This window comes from Barbus barbus, assembly GCF_936440315.1.
Source record: "Barbus barbus genome assembly, chromosome: 12".
Taxonomy (NCBI): Eukaryota; Metazoa; Chordata; class Actinopteri; order Cypriniformes; family Cyprinidae; genus Barbus; species Barbus barbus.
This window is the reverse complement of record NC_136740.1, coordinates 30,938,338-30,960,681: the sequence shown is the minus strand read 5'-3', so window position 1 is coordinate 30,960,681 and position 22,344 is coordinate 30,938,338. Positions and strand designations below refer to the sequence as shown.

At 37.5% G+C, this 22,344-nt stretch overlaps 1 protein-coding gene across 2 annotated transcripts in view; it reads right to left on the bottom strand.

Moving 5' to 3' along the window:
- Nucleotides 1-22,344, bottom strand: part of LOC306878076 (mannosyl-oligosaccharide 1,2-alpha-mannosidase IA-like) — a 224,818-nt gene that overhangs the window by 68,152 nt on the left and 134,322 nt on the right. For both annotated transcript variants that reach the window (XM_079430174.1, XM_079430173.1), the window contains exon 3: nt 13,957-14,072. In XM_079430174.1, coding sequence (XP_079286300.1) covers nt 13,957-14,072 — 116 coding nt within the window. The remainder of the gene's footprint in view (nt 1-13,956; nt 14,073-22,344) is intronic.

Here is a 22,344-nt window from a genome sequence, read left to right as displayed (position 1 = left end):
AATAAATAAACATTTTCAAAAAAATGGTCTCTTTGGTCCTGAACAATACAATATGAGCAACAATAAATCTCCTCTGGACATGTTTCAAGCTCATCCACTTAAATGCTTCCTGCCAAATTAAAAGACTAGGTTCATAATTAAGACAGACCCACCAGAGTAATTAGAGCCAATTACAGCTGATCGCCCTCCTCGCAATCTCTTGCTCTCTGCATTACGCTCACCTGTCAATACAACAGCGAGCGCAAGAGAAAGTCATTACCAGCAGCGATTCTAGGCTTTCCGCTGTAGGCCGCTCAACCTTTTCTGAGTGTGTCCCAACTTCCACTTTCAATAGAAAACATGTCAACAGGAAAAATGGTGCAGGACTTGATTTTATTTTACACAACAGAGCACAGCAGAGACTGAGCACTTGTTCAGCAGCCTCAACTTTCATTTGTTTTCTTCACAGAAGCTCAAATCCTGAACCAAAGCAACCTGCTCTGAAACCAATCACATTACAAACTATGACTTAAAACAACACATCTGAAAATAAGGAATAAAAAAAACAAAAAAAAAAAACAAGACTGTACATTTACATTTTTTATGAGGGAATGACTACAATTCCATTAAACACTGAGGTTGAATACATGTGTGTATTTTTACCACAATGAAACATACAATATTAATGTATTGACAGCTTCTATTACTTAAATTATTTACAGTTGAGCAACTTTAAACATAATGTACAAATCTTTAAATGCATGGCATTGCTATTTTGATTTGATTTTATTCAGTCGTCATATTACTTTTTTTTTCTTTGAAATTTTTTGCAATAAATACATTGCGATTGCAAGAAATTATTAAAAATACTAGGTTTAGAGGTTGAGTAGGATTAGCTACTGTATTATACAGCCAGTAAATAAAACAAATGAAGGAATTAAGAAATATATATTTTTTTCTTTCTTTTATTATTTATTTGCTTAGATGCTATATTGTTATTAAAATTGTCATTGGAGGCCTACATATTTCTGTCCTTTGATTTTATAAATAATTTTTTGTATTCAATATAATATAGATTTTGCAATAAATAAATTAGGGTGATTGCACTAAATATGAAACATTTTTAAGAAATTATTAAAAATATTAGGTTTAGAAGTTGGAATGGGATAAGCCACTAAATGCAGCTGAAAATAAATAAATTAATAAATCCATTCATTCCAAATTTTTATTTTTGATGCTATATTATTTTCAAAATGGTCATTGGAGGCTTACATGTTTCTGTCCATTACTTTTTTATATATATATTCTCTATAAAACAGATTTTGGTTTGGGAGTCTAAAATGTATCTATAAAATGTTAAAAGTGCAACTTTATCAAATAATCTTGATATCAAGGATTTGTAAATATTAAACATTTATTTAGCTAAATATGTAATGTTTACATTTTAGATGTTGTAAGAACATCCAAATCGTATGTTTCAGCATCTCTCCAAGTGAACAAAAGATGTATGTTTTGTAAGAGTAAATTTCAGCTGTGAGACCAGGCTGACATATGAACTATATTTTATTAGACAAAACTCTGAATATCCATCTCATAGATGAGTCATCAGTATTTCTGGCTTGTTTTCCTCAAAGAACAAAGCTCAGATGTGTTGCCTGTGCAATCAGACCCAGTCATGCACAAACTCTCTCAACTCAACTTCCATGATTTACACTTTTCCCTCTCCTCTTCTCCAGTATCGATTTTTCCCTCACCTTGAAGTCAAGCCTCGAGCAGGACGCTGGCGTGGGCCAGATGATTCTGTATATTCAAATCTTTTAGTTTCAGGACACCTTCATCAGTCATGTACTCCCACTATTAAAATAAATTATCCCGGCCCACAGAACCACCTATCTGACTATAGCATGAATTATTAATACATTGATTCTGGAAAGGCACAAGTCTGGTGAAAACATGTGCATTAAAACCACAAAAACACAGAATATTTGACCAGAGAATGAAGAGGTGCATTTGACCTTGTGAAACACTCATGCTCGATATTTAATCGGATATTTATCAGAACACAATGTTATACCGACTTCATGAAAGTTCATTCTTTACTCGTCAGGGACCTTAAAGGAATAGTTCACACAAAAGGGAAAATTTGATAAATGTGCTCACCCTCAGGCCATCCAAGATGTAGATGAGTGTTTCTTCATCAGATTTGGAGAAATATAGCAGTGAATCTCTGCAGTGAATGGGTGCCGTCAGAATTAGAGTCCAAACAGCTGATAAAAACCTCACAATAATCCACACAACTCCATTATATATATATATATATATATGGAAAGGAAAGTGGTGTGTGGCCAAGTATGGTGACCCATACTCTGAATTTGTGCTCTGCATTTAACCCATCCAAGTGTACACACAGTAGTGAACACACACCCGGAGCAGTGGGCAGCCAATGCTGCGGCGCCCGGGGAGCAGTTGGGGGTTCGGTGCCTTGCTCAAGAGTCTCACCTCAGTCGTGATATTGAGGGTGGAGAGAGTGTTGGTTATTCACTCCCCCACCTACAATCCCTGCCGGACCTGAGACTCGAACACACGAAATATATATATATATATATATTTTTGCAATAAATTATTGTGATTGCACTGGTCTGTCTCATGTTTTTTATACTGCACTTTTTTTAATATTATGTTTGTTTAAAGGCAAGAGTGGGATTAGCAGCTCAAAATATCTTTTTATTGCTATATTTTTATAAAAGTTTCATTAAAGGCTTATATCTTTCTATCCGTTACCTTTTATAAATAATATTTATATATTCTCTAAAAATGGTTACATTATGTTTGGGAGTCTAAATGGTGATGGGGGGAGGGGGGGTAGACAGGAGCCACTTTTAGGGGGCACAATTTTAAAATTCATCTTAACCTACTTTAAGTATTATTCAATCAGTAATTTATCACCATGTCATGTCTCACCGCAATCTCTGAAAGTAATCTAGGCTATAACAATTTCAACTAAATTAAATATTGTTTATTTATTTGTCATTTATTTAACCAATAATTTTGTATTGTTGTGTCAGGTGCATTATGCACTCATTATTTTTGAGGGGGCACGAGTAAAGGGGGGGGGGGTGCTCTCATGCTTGTCATGTGACACACAGCACTGTATAACTGATATATGCTTATGTCCCTAATGATTTTTTTTTTATGGTTTACACTACAAATACCATTTTTGGACATATCCCATTAGGATTTATTGGTTTAACAAGCCACCAATAGAAGGCAACCAATTACCAGTAGAGACCAACAGAGTCCATTACAGTTTCCAGTAAAACCAATGCATGTCCCATTATAACCAACAAAACCATTACTAATTTTGTAATGCTGTCTATTGTTTTTTTTCAGCAGTGGTTTTATTTTTTTTTATTCGATATATCCCTAAAATATATAATGAAATATCTTGATTCTCAAATGTGTAAATAAAGGCATTTTGCACCTTTATAGATTGTTATTTGGTCTATAATAATATAATTGTAATCTATTAACTACGCATAAAAGCCCATCTTTTTACTTAAGTACCAGATACGGGTGTCATGCCATAAAATACTTTTAATACGACTGACTTTGTATTTAATGTGAATTTAATAAAAACATTGTAAGTTACTAATTAGCACAAAAAGAGAGCAAAGAACATTTTCACTTCAGTCCAGCGAGTTCAAGCACTCTCAAAAACTGCCATAATAATCTCTAAAGCGGTTTACACTGTGAAATTAATCTTACATTCGTACTTACATCTACATCAAAACCAACATCTTACTTATATCTTCACTTTGTTGTTTCTGATGAGAGAATTAGTCAGAGAATTCAGTCAGCCAGTGCGCGGTGACGAAACAGCGTGTTTCAGCGATAATGCGCAGTGCTTTAAAAACGTGCGTGTCTCTGGCTCTGTGCCAGCCAGCGAATGCAGATTTGAATTTAGCAGCTGTTGATTTTTTTTATATATACACATAGTTTACAGGACAAACTGCGCATTTCACCCAAAATTGTTTGCTGTAATATGATTCCAAATTTAGGGGGGCCAAGCTTGTTGACAGGGGGTCACTGCCCCCCCCCCCCCAAAATGTAAATATTTAACTTTTTTTTTCAGCTTAAATACATAATATTTTAGATGCTGTCAGTACATTTATATTGGACATCAAAATCCACACAAATATTTGTTTAGAGCAGTTCTGGATTGTTCTGTAAACGGTGCTTGATCTGTGCAGATTTCTCTCCTTATTCAGACCAGACCACTTTTTTCACTGGAGGAAGTGTTATTATGGATTATGGACTTGTAATTTGACCAGAAGGGATGGGTTAGAGTTAAAAATGTCTAATTGATGGATTTGTTTCTTACAAACACGCAACTTTTGTTTTCTCAAGACATTAACTGATGGACTGGAGTGGTGTGGATTATTGTGATGTTTTTATCAGCTGTTTGGACTCTCATTCTGACGGCACCCATTCACTGCAGAGGATACATTGATGAACAAGTGATGCAATGCTACATTTCTCCAAATCTGATGAAGAAACAAACTCATTTACATCTTGGACGGCCTGAGGGTGAGGACATTTACAGCTAATTGTCATTTTTGGGTGAACTGTTCCTTTCAGTGTAAATGGAGCCTATGATGCATCTGACTTCATTTGCTACCTAATCTCCGACGTGTAATGGTGAGTTAATTAAATTCACAAGCAAACAAACCTGCGACAGCCACATTGGACAGTCTGTTCACACTTCAGCCGTCGAGGGGATTCTGCTGCGGCGACAGACAACTGAAGATCAGATTCAACTTCATCAAGATCAATTTGAAATTCATTAAACTGCAATCGGGAAGACTAATTGAACTATTAAGAAATAAATAGAAGTCTGGAAGAAACACTGAGGTGAGATTTGGAACATTTATTTGTTGCCAGGGGCCTTCGCCGCCTGCGGTGTGATTTACTCACGGCTTTTGTTTGGTTGTTAAACTTTAGTGTTTGTAAAACTGATACGAGCTGCAAAGGTTTGCTGGAAGCTGCTTTTGGGCTTCGCTTGAGAACTGCCTTTAAACTCTGAGCCAATAAACACTTATTCAAATCTGAGGAACTTTCTGATTCACTGCTCAATATCAACCCTTAGGTTTATGTTATTGACAGCTTTTTGTTTTTAGGATGAATAACACATTTTCTGCCAAGAATCATGTCCAGACCAAATTACATCATTTACAAATGATATTTTTGGCAGACTACTTTGAGAAAATGTGTACTTGTGACAGAAAATGTGTAACGTGGCACATCTGACCCCCAAAATTCTAATTTTTGTAATGTATTTTGAAAATTTCAATCAACATTAATCAAAGGCAGTACAGACATAGCATATTTTATTTATACCAAAATTCTATAAGTATAATTTAAACTACGCTGGCTTTAAAAAAAAAAAAAAAAAAAAAAATTATTTATATATATATATATATATATATATATATATATATATATATATATATATATATATATATATTTATATATATTTATATATATTTATATATATATATATATATATATATATATATATATATATAGTAATGAGATTTCTTTGCATTATAATAATGAGAATTGCGAGGTAAAATGAGACATTAAAATTATGTCACAGTGACATTTTAGGATAATTGGAATACTATTATAGTTTTAATTAATATTTTGAATTAGTTTTTTATTTTTATATTTTCTGTTTTAATTTTAATTTGACTTTTAAAGTTAGCAACTGTGTTGGGTTTTTGTTATTTGTATTATTTATTTATTTTTAAATGTGTATATAGTTTTTAATAACAGTATTATATAACTTTTAAAAATATAGTAATGAGATTTCTTTGCATTATGATAATGAGAATTGGGGGGTTAAATATGTGATGAAAACAGTCACAATCAGTGTTATTTGAGCATCATTGAGACACCATTATAGTTTTTATTAATATTTTGAATTAGTTTTTTTCCTGTTTTTAATTGGGGTGTTAGTAATTTTGTCATTTTTATTGTATTTATTTATTTAGATATGTCTATCGTTTTTAATAATTTAGTTTCAGTTTTATTTATTTTAGAAGATCAAGCGACAATTAGAAAAGTTGTTTTGGCAGCTAGCTGAAATAATTTTTTTTTTTTAATGTTTTTTATATTTTATTTAATTTCAGGAAAAGTAAGTGTGTGTGTTTATTTATTTGTAGGTTGGTTAGTTAGTTAACTAAAATAACCCTGGTCACAATGCAAAGTACTGTTATTCTGCCTATTGCTGCAAATGGATGTAATGAATGAATTAAGAAGCAAATATAAATGCATAACTGATTATACCTGAAGTAACATAAGCAGTGGTAGTTAAACTGAAGGAAAGTGTTAAAATACCAATATCGGTTTCAGATTTCCCAATCGGTACACCACCAATAATACTAATTATTTACTCTGCCGAGTCAAAACTGACCGCAGAGGCATCTCTGAAAACACACTCTTTTAGTTGCTTTGTAAACATCATGAACATCTGCTCCACACTGTTAGACATTTCTGTAATTTTCAGTTATTTACTGTATATCACCCAGTATAAGACTGCAAATTCCCTTTACAGTAAATAACTGTAATAACCTTTGCATCATGGGAATTTTATGTGACGTCAGACCCCACACACGGAGACTTACTTACGTTTCTGTCGCGTTTGAACGAAGCTTGCTTAACTATGGTATTTGTGGTAAAATGACTGTGTTTGTCAATGGAGTCTGCTGGGTTTGAGGAGATCGATAAACGGTAGTTTGAGTTTAAACAAAAGGGATACATTGATAAAACAATAGTCTTCTCTCTGATTGTCTTTTTTCCCCATTATGTTTCTGTTGCCTAAAGATTCTTCGTGAGGATAAATCCAGAGGATACAACATAATGCACTGCAAAACGTCCGACAGGAGAAATGGTGAAGATGCACTGTTATACATGCAATGTTTTAAATAAAGAATTTGATATTTTGTAATTATTGTGTTTTGTAATTATTGTGTTTTAATTGAATGCCAGTAGTACCCATGTAGAGTAAAAATAAAATGAATTCTATATAAAATTATAAAATCTAATGAAATCTATATTAAAATGAACGAATTACAGTAGTATACTGATGAATTTGATTTTACAGTAATTTACTGTAAAACAGTACAGCTTGCAACTGTAAATCAAATACAGTAACTTACTGGCAAGAGTGTTGCCAGTACGTTACTGTAAAAACCTTTGAAATGTCTAACAGTGCAGATGTATGAACTGTACCGAGGGAAACCCCATCAGTTTCTGCTCTCTCTCCTCTCAGATGACGCCCAGGAGAGACTCTCTGCGAGGAAGTCTCCATTCAAGAGCTCAAAGAACACGCTAATTATCCGCCCTCTTATTTAGCCTCTTCAAAGGATGCGTATCTTCCCGTGGAATATAATTTGCGCTTTATGGTTAGAGAAGCAATAATGTCAAATGCACATTTAGAATCAAATCTCTGAAAATGTCAAGCGTGTCCATGCAGAAACGGGCCTGATGCCTGTCATCCGCTCCTGGAGACTAAGCTCCGCCCCCCTCAGTTACTGTCACTCATTCAGACAAGCTGTACAGGACGTCCCCACAGGAGCGAGCTGGACATTTGCATCAGTTTTCACTACAGAAACTAGAGAGTCACATGACTAAAAAACTGAAAAGTTGAAGCACTAAAATTACTGACACACAAAAAAAAATTATAAAAATATATAATAAATAAAGATATATATTGTAAAAACCCTAATGAAAATAAAAACACATGATAAAATGTATAAACTTAAACTAAAATTATAACGAAAACTTAAACTATATATAATTTATATATAACTTAAAAAACAATATATAATTTTATTGAAATTATATATATATATATATATATATATAATAAAATTATATATTAATAAACTTAAATGATCAAATGTTAATAAACACCATAATAGTATATAAATATTATTAAAATAACAAAACCTAATGAAAATTACAAAAGCACATAAAATCTCAAATTCAAACTAAAAAAAACTAAAAAGGCTAAATTATATATTAATAAAAAAATGAATAAACATATGTTACTTGGATAAATGATCAAATATTTTAAAATATCATACCATAATAGTATATAAATAATACAAAAATAAAAGATATGTAATTTAACATTTTAACATTTAACTTTTTTTTTATTGTGTCATATTCAGAACTGAAATTTAAATTTCAGGTGAATTGAATTTCAATAGAGGTAGCAAACTGAATGCAGAATTATACAGATTAAAATTAGAATGTTGAAACTTATATAAACATATAGCTTTAATAAATTCACTTTTGTTTTTCAGAGCTGAAGAACACTATATTTCCCAGAATGCATAACCTCTGAAGAATTTCTCTGAATTACATTTGTATTTATTTTCCTGTCATTTCAATTCCCATGAAGTGAAAGCGAGCTGATTCTTCGAATCTAATTTTAGGACGACAGGAGCAGTGAGGTGATGAGGAGCTCTGAGAGCAAACCGAGGAGCTTTATTTGCTTTGAATCCAGCAGGGCTTCCATAGCAACAAGCTCCAGCTGTAGAGGAGAAGAAAGGAGGAACTGAAGCCTGATGCAGACAATGACAGAATCCATCCACAGCCTGCAGGACTTCATTAATGCGCCTCCATTTGTTCTGCTGTGCTGGATTTGATCTGGAGACCAGCGGAGAGGAAGAGGGCCCTCATGTCTGCTGTGTTCACCTCACACACATCTCAGACAATCATAGAGATCTGAGGACAGACGCTTCACACAACAGAGAGCTCTGCTCACACTGATGCTGGGCACTTCTAAAACAACACGACCGCAAAACATTCAGCTCAAATGACCTGCAGGTATTGACAAGCAGGTTTGTTCTTAGCCAGACTAAGAATGCCTATATAAACATGAAGAAACTTTCTGACTGATATAAAAAGAGACAATCATTGGAAAATATAGCCTATGGAGCAATCACACTGGATTGTGCAAAATTCAATTTTTTCAGTTTGATTTGAATTGACCACAACACATAAAAAGTTGATTTGTAATTTGAACTTCAACAAAGATGGTGCATTCTGGCAAATGAAGTGCTCTTCCACCATCATCCACAAAAGCTAATTTAATAAATATGATACATATGCTTTAACCATGGTAGCCTATATAAATAAAACTGTGGTTATACATTAAAAAAAATATCTGTTTTGTGTATTCTTTCCATCTTTCATCTTTGTTTTGTTTTATAACTGTACTGTCTTAATGGTTTGATGTTTATACTGTTTAATAAAAAAATAAAAAATTAAGACACTTTAGTAGTCGCTGGATATTGGTAGGGACACGTCATAGAGTCCCAACTAAATTCGACGCCCTTGTCATAAAGTTTGCAAAATTCTAAACTGGAATGTTGCCTTAATGTATGTATAACCAAAAATTGGATGTTTTCGAATGTTCAGAGAACAACAGAAATAACATTTTCATAACTTAATGGGAACATTAGCACAGCACATATTTGTGTCAGCCTGCTAAGCACACCTGACACAGGTTGTTTTTGTGCTCGTAACACACTCAGGTGCTGAGCAAAGTGTTGAGTCGCCTCAAAAAAAGCGCCAGTCACGTTAACGAGCTGAAGATGCTCCAAATGTTAATCAACTCTGTCATCGGCTGCCATCAGAGTCGCCAACGAGCGAGCGCGTTTCTGAGAATCTGAACGGCTGAATAGGGCAATCAAATCAGACACGGTAATAAGAAAATGCTTCTTGGAGAGCAGAAATTACCCTTTATGTTGAGATTGCGATTGGCTGATTTGAGGCAAGTGGTGCTGAATCACATCAGCAGCACAGAATAGAGCTAATCAGATTACTATCCCGCAGTATAAACACGGACATTAGGATTCTGCTCTGTTTGTGTTCGGCTCCAACTCCAAAAAAACCTAGAGTCATTCCCCTGAATAAATTCATTCTCCGACCTCAAGATAAACGCTCTCGTCCTGGCCGCTCGCCTCATGCTGAAGCTAGGATTAACTCCCGATTGCTCATTCCAGCCCACGAGCAGTCATTCTGCTCACGGACGCCGGCTATTTGGAAGACAAATCTTACTATCGTTCTACAAGATCCATGCTGCATCACATTTGACTGGCTGGATCTGGAAAGTCATTCATTCTTCCTCTCGTCTGACCCGATCTCAGCCCTCAATCTCGCCCGCCTTCAACTCCCAACGTCCGATATTCCCCTCGCACAGATCCATCAAACATCTGACTACACGCTTGGACTGCAGACTGAGTTCTACACACATATACATATTTATGAGCTACAAATGTCTCAGGGAAGCAGACGAAACGTAACGAGCCACTTAAGAGTCTGATTGGTATCGGCGGAGGAGCGAAGGAAGAAACAGAAGAAGTGCTGAGGTGTGAATGTCTGCTGGGATTCTCGTGCATGATGAGGGAGTATGAATATAAACTTCATTCATTCAAAACAAACTTTTTAGCATTTTCCAGCATCATAAACAACACACAACATCAATTCAGCAAATAAGAAGTTTGTAAATTGCATTTTAGTTTCTGCACTACAATACATGAACGAATGAAAAACTAAATAGTTTACACTAGCCTATATGTCTAAATTCACCAAATTTTTTAAGCTATGTTATGTCCCTCTGCAAAGGTAGATATAGATAAATAAATAAAACATTATGCCTAAACTCACTAAATATACTAAATAAAGTAGTAAGAGCAATATTTATCTATTTTGCAGAGAAAATTAACCAAATTGACAAAATATTATGTATAAATTCAGTAATTATTTGAATAACAATTAAAGTAGTTTGTTAAAATATTCTCTACTAAGGTATATGAATAAATAAAATAATAATTGAATGAATAAAATAAATAATATTTTGACAATGTATTTTGAAATAATATTAGATTAGTTAAATTTTTCTTAAATTTTAATTTAATTTAGTGAAATTAAATTCACACAGTATTCTGGCAAAATTCACTATATACCAAATATTATTAAATAATATCTTAAAATATTTTCCTCTGTAATGAATACACGAATAAACAAACAAATACATACATTAGCACAATATTCAGTAATTCACTAAACATACTAAAAAATATCTCAAACATATCTGAATGTTAAATTTTTCCTTCATAAAGATAGACAAATAAATAAATACACACAGTGTCAAAATTTTCCAAACACACAAATAAATAATATATATATTTTTAAAAATAATTAGTTTAAATATTTCCCTCTGTAATAAATGAACAAACAAATCACATTAATAAATGTGCACAATATTCTGTCAGAATTCACTAAAAAGCCCTGAAAACAGAAATAGTTTATCATCTATTGGCGTATCTGTCATTAAACTTTGAACTGACACTAGGAGGCGCTAACACCTGTTCAGTTGGTCAAATGGTCACAGTTCAGGTCCAGTGCCCATTGACTGATTGACCCGGCTCTAAACTTTTGAATTGTTGACTATAAGTCTCCATCTCACTGATACAGACACATCGAGTGCCGCCATCTGTTCGATTAGAGACTCTCTGGCGTGGTTTCCCAGTCATAGAGCATGACGGTCGCGCGCTGAAGTGCTCTGCTCTCCATCAGTGAGCAAATTGTCAGCTAAAGAGCGAAGGCTGCGGCAGGAGATTGATTGAAAGCTGCAGGAGTGACGGATGAAGCTGGATCTCTCTATGACAAAGTGTGCAGAGTAAATCTACACTGTGTGTCTTCATGACAAACTCGCCATCAAACACCTCAGACGCTTCACTGCTACACCACCGGACTCTGAGCTCATCACACGAGAGAGAGAGAGACTGTTGCTGATCCTGCAGGACGTTCATCACAGTCCTGCCATAGAGATCTAATTACTGCATAACTCTCTCTGTGTGTGTGTGTGTGTGTGAAATTCAGTACAGGAAGAGGATTTTACTATATTGCAATTCAAAGAAATTTAATAGGTTACATTTCATTAGTTTAACACAACTTCAAAATAGACAAGATTTAAGCTGCTTCATGTTTAGCTACAATTTAAAGCCATTATAGGGTAAATTATGGGAACGAACATGAAATTAAATTAAATGAAATATCTATATTGTATATATTTTATGTATTTTTTTTGGGCTGTGGTAGAAGAACACTTACATTCACAGACACTCAGAAAAGACCAATCAGAAGGCGCCATTCACATGCACCACCGACACGACATTCAAAACAGCACTGGTGCCTTTAATGAACTGCCAAAAAAGCTTCAGGAAAGATCCGAGAAGTTTGCTGCCTTGCATCAGAATGCAATAAGAGCGATGACAGGTTTAACAAGCCAATTTACACACAAATCTCAATATCAAGAGTGAGGAAATTCAAACTTCCAGTCATTGAAGTAGAAAAGTGCAAATGCTACGACTGAACTAGATCAGCCTCTCTGACACACAGCGAGTGACCAATGTCAGCGGCCTATTTCTATTTTTATAATGTAATATTCCAGCTATATTTTAACCTCTCATTGAAAATAAAACCATTTCATTTACAAATATTATGGATTGATTGGCATGAATTTTATTGTTTCTTTTAAATTTGCAAGTAAGCTCCATTTTGCAACCACATAGCAACCATTCAGAACACCTAAGCAACCACTTAGCAACACCCTAGCAACCATTCAGAACCTCTAAGCAACCATTTAGCAACACCCTAGCAACCATTCAGTACCTCTAAGCAAGCATTTATCAACAGCCTAGCAACATCTGTGTATCCTAGCAACCTTTCAGAACACTTAAAAAGGGGGAAAGGGAAGTGGTGTGTGGCCAAGTATGGTGACCCATACTCAGAATTTGTGCTCTGCATTTAACCCATCCTAGTGTACACACAGTAGTGAACATACACCCGGAGCAGTGGGCAGCCAATGCTGCGGCGCCCGGGGAGCAGTTGGGGGATTGGTGCCTTGCTCAAGAGTCTCACCTCAGTCGTGGTATTGAGGGTGGAGAGAGTGTTGGTTATTCACTCCCCCCACCTACAATCCCTGCCGGACCTGAGACTCGAACACATGACCTTCAGGTTACAAGTCCGACTCTCAATCCATTAGACCACGACTGCCCCTAAGCAACATCTCAGTATCCTAGCAATGCCCTAGCAACCATTCAGAACACCCAAGCAACAACCTAGCAACTACCCACTACATCCTTGTATCCTAGCAACCACCAAGAACACATAAGCAATGGCATTGCAACTAACATGAGCACACATAACACGAGCAAAAGCCTACTTACTACCCACAACATCCCTGTATCCTAGCAACGCCCTAGCAACCATCCAGAACAGCTAAGCAACAGCCTAGCAAATACCCACAAAATCCCTGTATCCTAGCAACGCCCAAGCAACCCTTCAGAACACCTAAGCAACAGCCTAATCCCTACCTACAACATCCTAGTAACCTAGCAACCATTCAGATATTCTAATAAACCACTTAGCAACATCCTGGCAACTAAAGACAACATCCTGGCATCATGACGGTAACTTTTGCAAAGGCTCTAGTTGTAATCGAATTCAATCTAATGTAGTCTATTTTTACATTGCAATTCTCAGTTTGCTCTCAGAACTGTACATCAGTGAGTGAACGCCTTCTCTAATATTACAGGACGATTCTCATGACATGTCTCTCTCCAGCTCATTCATTAAGTCCTGAACATGCTCTGAAAGATCTAGTCCAGTCAACACAAAGCCACAACGGAGGCCTTTCATCCACTCACGAGTGTTTGATCTGGACCAAAACGGTCTCAATTCCCAGGACTGGACGTTGGTTAAAAGAAACAATTGATTCCAGCGCAGCTCCGGATCAATAGAGGGCTTTTACACAAGTGCTTCAGACAGCATGAGATTCACAGCTAATTCAGAGCTGCTAATCCACAGAGAAACAACCCAAGCGTGTTTGCTCACCGAGTTCAGGTCCAGGTTGTTTTGGACCCATTCCTTGGCTTCTTCATACTCCTCCATCAGACCCATGATGTACAGCGTGTCCAGAGAATCAATGATTGAAGCGCCTCTGAGTCCACCTGCAAACACAACAATACATCTTTACATGTTCATAAATACACAGCAGTACTCAACTAGTTCTCAATGTAAAATAGCAGATTTTACATCATATGTTCCATCAAAGCACTAGAGTTGTTTATCAGTCAAAAGAATCCTTACAATGTGTTGTGAAATGCAACATGCTAAATTATTAACATGAAAAACATGACCAGAAGTTGACAGACCTGTATAAACAACACTGAATTAAAAACAAAAAAGGTAATTACGACTTCTCAAAATTCTGACCTTTTTTCTCAAAATCGCATGAAAGTCAGAATTGCATTATATAAACCTGCAATTCTGAGAAATAAAGTCAGATTTGCGAGATACAAACTTGCAATTGTGAGTAGTAATCAGATTTGTTAATGGTTTCTCACCGTTTTGAGAATCTCTGAATTGCGAGTTTATATCATGCAAAAAGTCTGAATTGTGAGATAAGTTGCAATTACCCTTTTTATTTTGTTCCTTATGAAAACATGCAGCAAACATTAGATTTAGAGAGAAGAGAAGAGAAGAGAAGAGAAGAGAAGAGAAGAAATATTTTTTTCTCAACTTTGCATTCAAGTGTAATCGAGCTACAAGAACGCTGCATTGCAACTTTACATCTCTATTTATTCAGGTTGAGATGTTACACAATGTTAAACTGACCCTTCATTGGCAGAAACTAAAGAAACTAAACAAAAGCAGCAAATAAGAGCTGATGTGACCGTGCACGAGTCTCGAACAGCAAAACATCCCGTCCCTATTCTCTCGCCTCACACGACGAGCCCCACGACTCCAGAGCTTTAGCTACATTTCATTTAAAGTTATTAAATTCACTTCACATCCTTAATGAAAAATATTCCAAGGCTTTCATTTAATTCACTTGACCTTAAATGACATTGCTTGGGCTTCACCCCCTTTAATGTGGAAAATGCTTCAGGAAAATGCTTTATTGCTTCAGGAAAGTGCAGGGAGGCAATCGGCCCCTCGGAGCACACAAAACGCATATTATATGTACAGTAGATACACGACACTGACAAACGCTGAAATATTTCATTCGTCCAATGGGAACAAATGAGGCAATAAAAACGATGCGCTTCAACCTCAAAACGTACGCAGCGTGTCAACTCCCAAAATCCCCGTCGCTGCACATTTAATGAGCATTTCAATTAGGAGCTTAAGAACTGTGAAAAAAGAAAAGAAAAACCAACACCCACAGGCCACAGCCTTTCCCATGACCTCCCTAGAAATACTGCGCGAGGATTTGAAGAAACTAGGGTGTGAATGAGACGTAGCATAAAGTGAGCCCTGGGCATCATGTGCCAGTGTGATAATGTGATGCAACTGTGAGCAATGCTGCATATCACACGCTGCTATCAAGCAATGCTGCACAAAAACACCGGCACAAACCAGCGTGTGCACAAAACCAGGTCTAAAAGTGTGGGAATAACTGCAAATAACAGATGAAAATACTCTGAAACGCTTCGGGCTCCTGCAGACGTTACATCAGTTTGGATGCATATGAAAAACATCTCTGACGGCACAAATAACGAAGGAAAAGTGGGGCGATAAGCAGAGAAACCTCGCAGCCTGATTGTATCACGATCTTCTGCTGCACAGACCATCAATATGGGTTTGTGTGACCCACAGTGTGAAAACAGCCATACAAATCATAGAACCACTTGCATCATTTAATATTAACAATGCATTTGAGGTCCTGAGGTAGACGAATGATGTCAGAAGTTTTCTTTAGTTGGAGAGCTTGAACATCTTTGAGATTATCATTCTTTCCATTCCATTCAAAGCATGTGCTGTGTTATACTTCTTTATGAAGACACACGCCAACTGGTGACTCGATCCAAAGCCAGTTTTACTTGATGTTGGCAAGTGTTCAATCTGGACCTTGTTCACAACTGTATGCGTAAATGTTTATTAAGTGTAAAATATTCAGTGTAAACAAACAGAATCCCATGCAAAAACTATTTGATAAATCTGTTCTACAAATTAACAAATTATAAAAAATAAAATTGAAAAGACATTGAAAATCAGGTACAGAAATGTAAAAAAAAAAAAAAAAGAAAATATATTTTTTTAAAACAAATGTATATTATATATATATATATATATATATATATATATATATATATATATATATATATATATATATATATATACATACATACATATACACAAACACATACACATACACACAGTTGAAGTCAAAAGTTTACATACACCTTGCAGAATCTGCAAAATGTTGATTTTACCAAAATAAGAGGGATCATACAAAATGCATGCTATTGTTTATTTAGTACTGACCTGAATGAGATATTTCACATAAAAGATGTTTACATATAGTCCACAAGAGAAAATAATAGTTGAATTTATAAAAATGACCCTGTTCAAAAGTTTACATACGCTTGATTCTTAATACTGTGTTGTTACCTGAATGATCCACAGCTGTGATTTTTTTGTTTAGTAATAGTTGTTCATGAGTCCCTTGTTCGTCCTGAACAATTAAACTGCCTGCTGTTGTAAACAAGCAGAATTATGTGCAAAATCTATTTTATGACTTTAACAGTTTATTTTAAATGAAGTTAAGTCACTGAAAATCAGTTAAGGCAATGTGGAGAAAAATACAAAATGCATTTAAAAAATGTAAATATTCAATGTAAATAAGCAGAATTATGTGCAAAATCCCATTTTTTATCTTTTATAAATAAACATACTAATTTATTTTTAATTTTTATTTTTAATAATAGTACAACAATGTGGAAGAAAATGACAATAAAACACATTTAAAAAATGCACATAGGCCTATACATAGAAACACGTAAAAACAATGTATAATAATGTAAAAATGAAAATGAAATAAAATATATGTATATTTATGTTCACTAAGGCTGCACTTATTTGATCATAAATACAATAAAAATTGTGAAATATTATTACAAATCTGTTCAAATGTAATTGATTCCTGTGATCAAAGCTGAATTTTCAGCATCATTACTCCAGTCTTCAGTGTCACATGATCCTTCAGAAATCATTCTAATATACTGATTTGCTGCTCAAGAAACATTTCTGATTATTATCAATGTTGAAAACAGTTGTGCTGCTGAATATTTTTGTTGAAACCGTGATACATTTGATTTTTATTTAGGATTCTTTGGTGAATAGAAAAGTTGAAATGAAGTCTTTTGTAACATTATAAATGTCTTTACTGTCACTTTTGATCAATTTAATGCATCCTTGATGAATAAAACAATTAATTTCTTTAAAAAAATTAATTACTGAGCCGCAACTTTTTTTATATGACAGTGGCACATTTTTGTTATGATGATATAGGCACGTATTGCTGGGTTTTTATTACGCTGCTTGAGGTACGAATTGCGGTAGTTCATCATTTACATATCCGGGTAGTGTTGGTAAAGGTTAATGCTTTATCGTGTTGGAAATATCCCCTACACCAAACCCAACCCTAAACCTACCTGATAGTGTCAACCAGGAGCGCAGATGGTACTAGGGACGATTCATAATGACCCGATCCATCCCTCTCACTGTCTCTATGAAAGGCAACATCGTTAAACAGAGGATTAATCAGGGTTTCCGCTATGTATATTAGCCTAAGTAGTGGCAGCCCTGCCCGCCGCTCCTTAAGTGTGCACGGAGCGATTTTTGAAAAAACGCTTTTGACCGGTAGTTCAGTGTCTGAACGAGTCCCAAAACACACTTGTAGCCAATCAGCAGTAAGGGGGAGTGTCTTGTACTGATAGAGAGAAGAGAGCGCTCAATTTGAGTGCACAGGACGGATATTAGCAGATCCACTATAGATAGAGAGAGATGGCAGATAAAAAAAAAAAAAAAAAAAAAAAAAGAGGAAAATATCAGAGAAAAAAAACATTAAAATAAAGGTTACGATCAGGCAAGAGGTAGGACCCGCGTAAATATCGGATCAGCTTTCCAGCGGTGGAGAGAACTCAAGGAGCATGAAGGGCTCGAATAAGACGTCTAGGTTGCGTTGTTTCTTCTTGATAGGTGAGTAACGTTGATTTTGCTTTGTTTCACACAACTTATCCGTGTTGGCTTTTGCTTGAATATGCTTGTGTCATCTTCGCTTGTTTCCGTGATTGTCGTTGCCATGGCTTTTTAGTTTCACTTTCGAGATTTGTGATCACACATACTCTGTTATATTATGGAGCGGCAGTACTTACCACACATTTTACAAGATTAGATTGTCAGTGGTGCTCAGTATCTGCAAATCATTCTCCATCGTCCTCAGTCATCTCTCTCCTTACTCTGTTTATGTGGTAAGTGAAATTTTATCTGCTGTAATGTAACAGGCAACCGTTAGCAATCGTTATTTGTTTTCCGTGCCATTCTGAATACGGATTCACTCCTCGATTCACACCCCTATCTCCACCCCCACCCCCAGGTTGGCTTTCAGGCACATCATGCCCCCGTGTGAGCATTTCTATTGCCTGCAGGACGGGCCGGACCCCGAGCACACGATCTGCTATTCATTCTCTCTGCACTACATCAATCATCTTTATCAGTTCTAATCACGTCAGACGTCTGGGAGCAGTTCATCGTTCCTCATTTCCCTTCTCTCATCGCTCCTTTCTAATCAGGCTTCACGCCCCTCAGAGAGCGCGGTCCGGCTTGACCTCTGACCCCGGCCGGCTAATGAGGTCAGCGGCAGAGGCGCAGCGCTGTGATCTCCCACAGTGATCATGGATCCCATTTCCTGCTCCTCTCATTAGTAATAGTGTGGCACACGGCCGAGTGTGATCACACGAGACGCTGGAGACTGTGCCACGGGCCGGAGATGCACATGTCACTTTCAAAGCCGGTCGGGCTTTAAACTGAGACACAGATGGCGAGTGATTGAGCGAGAACGATAGCAGGAGCACTGACTCTCATGAGCTATCAGCTCTTCTATCTCAACGCATCTCCACATCTCAGTCTCAACATGTGACTTCAGACAGATTTCTGAAGTCCTAACCCTTCCGTTGAAGCACATCATGAGTTGAGTGTTTACTTCATGTGCTCTTTGTGTTTAATCATGAATGGCTTTAATTCTTGGGTCCCACTTTATATTAGGTGGCCTTAACTACTATGTACTTACATTTAAATTAATAATATGATACAATGCACTTAGTGTGTACATACATGTTCTTACATTGTACTTATATTTTACATATATTTTATAACCCTTAAACCTACCCATAACCACCAAACCTGTCCCTAACCTTACCCGTATCTCACCTCAAAAGCAGCAAAAGTGCCTTGCAATACAATATGACCACAATAAGTACATTGTACTTATTGTTTGTACAGTGTACAGTGTCATTGTACTTATTGTTTGATGCAAGTACATAGTAGTTAAAGCCACCTAATATAAAGTGACCAATTATTGCTTTATCCAATGTATCTCATCTAATCTAGTGTTGTTACTCTATAAACTACTACAAAACTACTGTTTTTGTTCAATGAAAAAAAAAAAAAAAAAAAAAAAATCTAAAATTTTTTTACAAAAATTTAAAATGTTGAAAAAAGTTGAAAAAAACAAAAAAGCAAATAACAGAATTACTTGAATTAAAAGCTAAAACTTTAAAAGGAAAAACTAAAATAAATGAAAGTTCAATTAAATTCAAATTTAATAATAATAAAAAAAGTTATTAATAAATATTCAATTAAATAAATCTATTAATAAATACTGTAATGGTATAAAGACAATAGTGAAATAAATCCAGTTTAGTGTATGCTATGTTTAGAATGGTACAGTATACAATACACATTATATAAACAGCTCATTTTTACCCCCCCCCCCCAAAAAAAATTAAATAAATAAATAAATAAATGAATAAATCACCAAGAAAAAGGTGCTATAGACACAGGAAACAGAGGTAAGTGCAATACAATCAACAATTTTGAGTAGTAGCAGAGGGGAATGAGATGAGCAGCATGTCCAGGTAAGCAGGCAGGGAATGGGAATGTCTCTAGGGGCTTATCTGAGTGTGAATGTCCTTATTCCTTTTCCAGGGGATCCGGAGGTAACAGTGGAACGTGGAGACGGTGGAGAACAGGAAGGGTGGAGAACAGGGATAGGAACACTGGAGCAACTGGTAAGTAGACAAAAGGTAAGTGGGTCAGGTTAGTCAACATGCAATGTTTAAGACCAGACAGTGAGTGAACGGGAGGAGTGCAGGGACAGACTCTCTGACAGTACCCCATCCTCCAGGGGCGGCTCCTGACGCCCTATTACGGTGACGGGGTCGGTCACGGCCTCTCAGTGCTGGACAGTCAGGGTGGTTCTGGTGAAACTCGGCCAGGAGGGAGGGATCCAGCACATCTTCCCAGACCACCCAGGATCTTTCCTCCGGCCCGTATCCCTCTGGGCCTCCTAGCAGAGCAGGTTCGGTGATGGAGCTCCCTCCAGCCAGTGTCTCCATTCCTCCAGCGCCAGTTTAATGGTGAGCAGCTCCCGATTTCCAATATCGTAGTTCCGCTCCGCTGGGGAAAACGTCCTGGAGAAGTATGCGCAAGGGTGGAGTCGGGGAGGCTCTCCGTGGTATTGAGACAGCACTGCTCCCACGCCGGTGGTGGAGGCATCCACTTCCACTATGTATGAGATTTGGGGTTCGGGATGTGAGAGAATGGGAGCGGTGTAGAAGGCATCCTGGAGCTTCTTGTAGGCGGCTCGAGCTTCGGAGTTCCAGGACAGAGACTTGGGTTTCTGACTGAGCATGGAAGTGAGGGGGACTGAGAGGAGACTGAAGTTCAGAATGTACCTCCGGTAGAAATTTGCAAAGCCGAGGAATCGTTGCAGTTCCTTTACTGACTGAGGTTGGGGCCAGTCCCAAATGGCTTGGACCTTCCCCTGGTCCATCTGGATCCCATCCGCACTGAGGATGTAGCCGAGGAACTGGAACGTGGGGTGGTGGAACTCACACTTGTCGAGCTTCAGGTAGAGGTGGTGTTTCCTGAGTTGGCGTAGGACCTGTGTCATGTGATGGCGATGTTCGGCCAGGTTCAGGGAGTAGATCAGGATATCGTCTATGTACAAGATGACAAACCGGTGGAGGAACTCCCGGAACACCTCGTTCATAAACCCCTGGAAGACGAACAGAGAGTTGGAAAGGCCATACGGCATGACCCAATATTCATAGTGGACTGAGGGGGTAATGAATGCAGTCTTCCACTCGTCGCATTCCTGGATACGAACAAGGTTATAGGCGCTCCGCAGGTCCAGCTTCGAGAAGATTCAGGCCCCACAGAGTTCCTTGAGGGCGGCCGAGACCAGGGGAAGAGGATAAGGGAGCTTGACAGTGTGATCATTGAGGGTCCAGTAGTCAATGCAGAGCCGCAAGCCTCCGTCCTTCTTGCCCACGAAGAAGAAGCTCGAGGCCACGGAAGGTGGAAGGGCGAATGAACTGTTGTTGGAGAGCCTCCTTGATGCCTTGCGCTCCGGGATGGACAGGGGGTATACTCGGACCCTTGGGTAGTATAGGTCCAGGCAGCAGGTCGATGGCACAATCCCATGGCCGGTGCGGTGGTAACTTCGTGGCTGCCTGTTTTATGAACACATCCTGGAACGCCAGGTAGTCAGATAGGATCGTCGGAACATCACGAGGTTCGGGGGTGTCCACTAGGGTGGAATGAACTTGGAGCTTCAGGTTACTAACCAGGGGTACAGGGACGTTGGAGAGATCATTTTGGATGTAGGTTTTACTCCATCGGAGGATCTCGCTGTGCACACACCAGAGCGGTTTTCCCTGTATGGTCTCGATCTTCAGCTTGGCCTGTCTCTGGCGGGGAAAATCAAGCTGTTTTTGCCTGAGGATCCCGAGTCCACGAGGGCAGGTACTGAAATGAAATGAAGTGGGGTGAGCAGTTGTACCATTAGCAGTGGTAAGGTAGAGATAGCAGGCTCCAATTGCAGGGAACTCACCACTGGGCATGGGGAGCGGGAGGGGCACACCCGAATGAAGTGCCCCGGAACTCCGCAGTAGAGGCACAGCCCCATGGCGAGACGTTGAGCACGCTCAGTGCGTGAGAGAGGATTTGTATCCGCTTGCATAGGTTCTGGTACCGGAGGACAGGCAGCTGGTGAGGACGGACAATGAGTGGTTATGTCCTGCTGACAAGCCGTGAAGCGTTGGGAGATCTTAACGGCCTTTTGCAAAAAAATCTCCAGACCGACAGTGTCATCATAGATCGCCATCTGGGCTCTGATCTGTGGATCCAAGCCCTGACGGTAAGCAGTGAGTA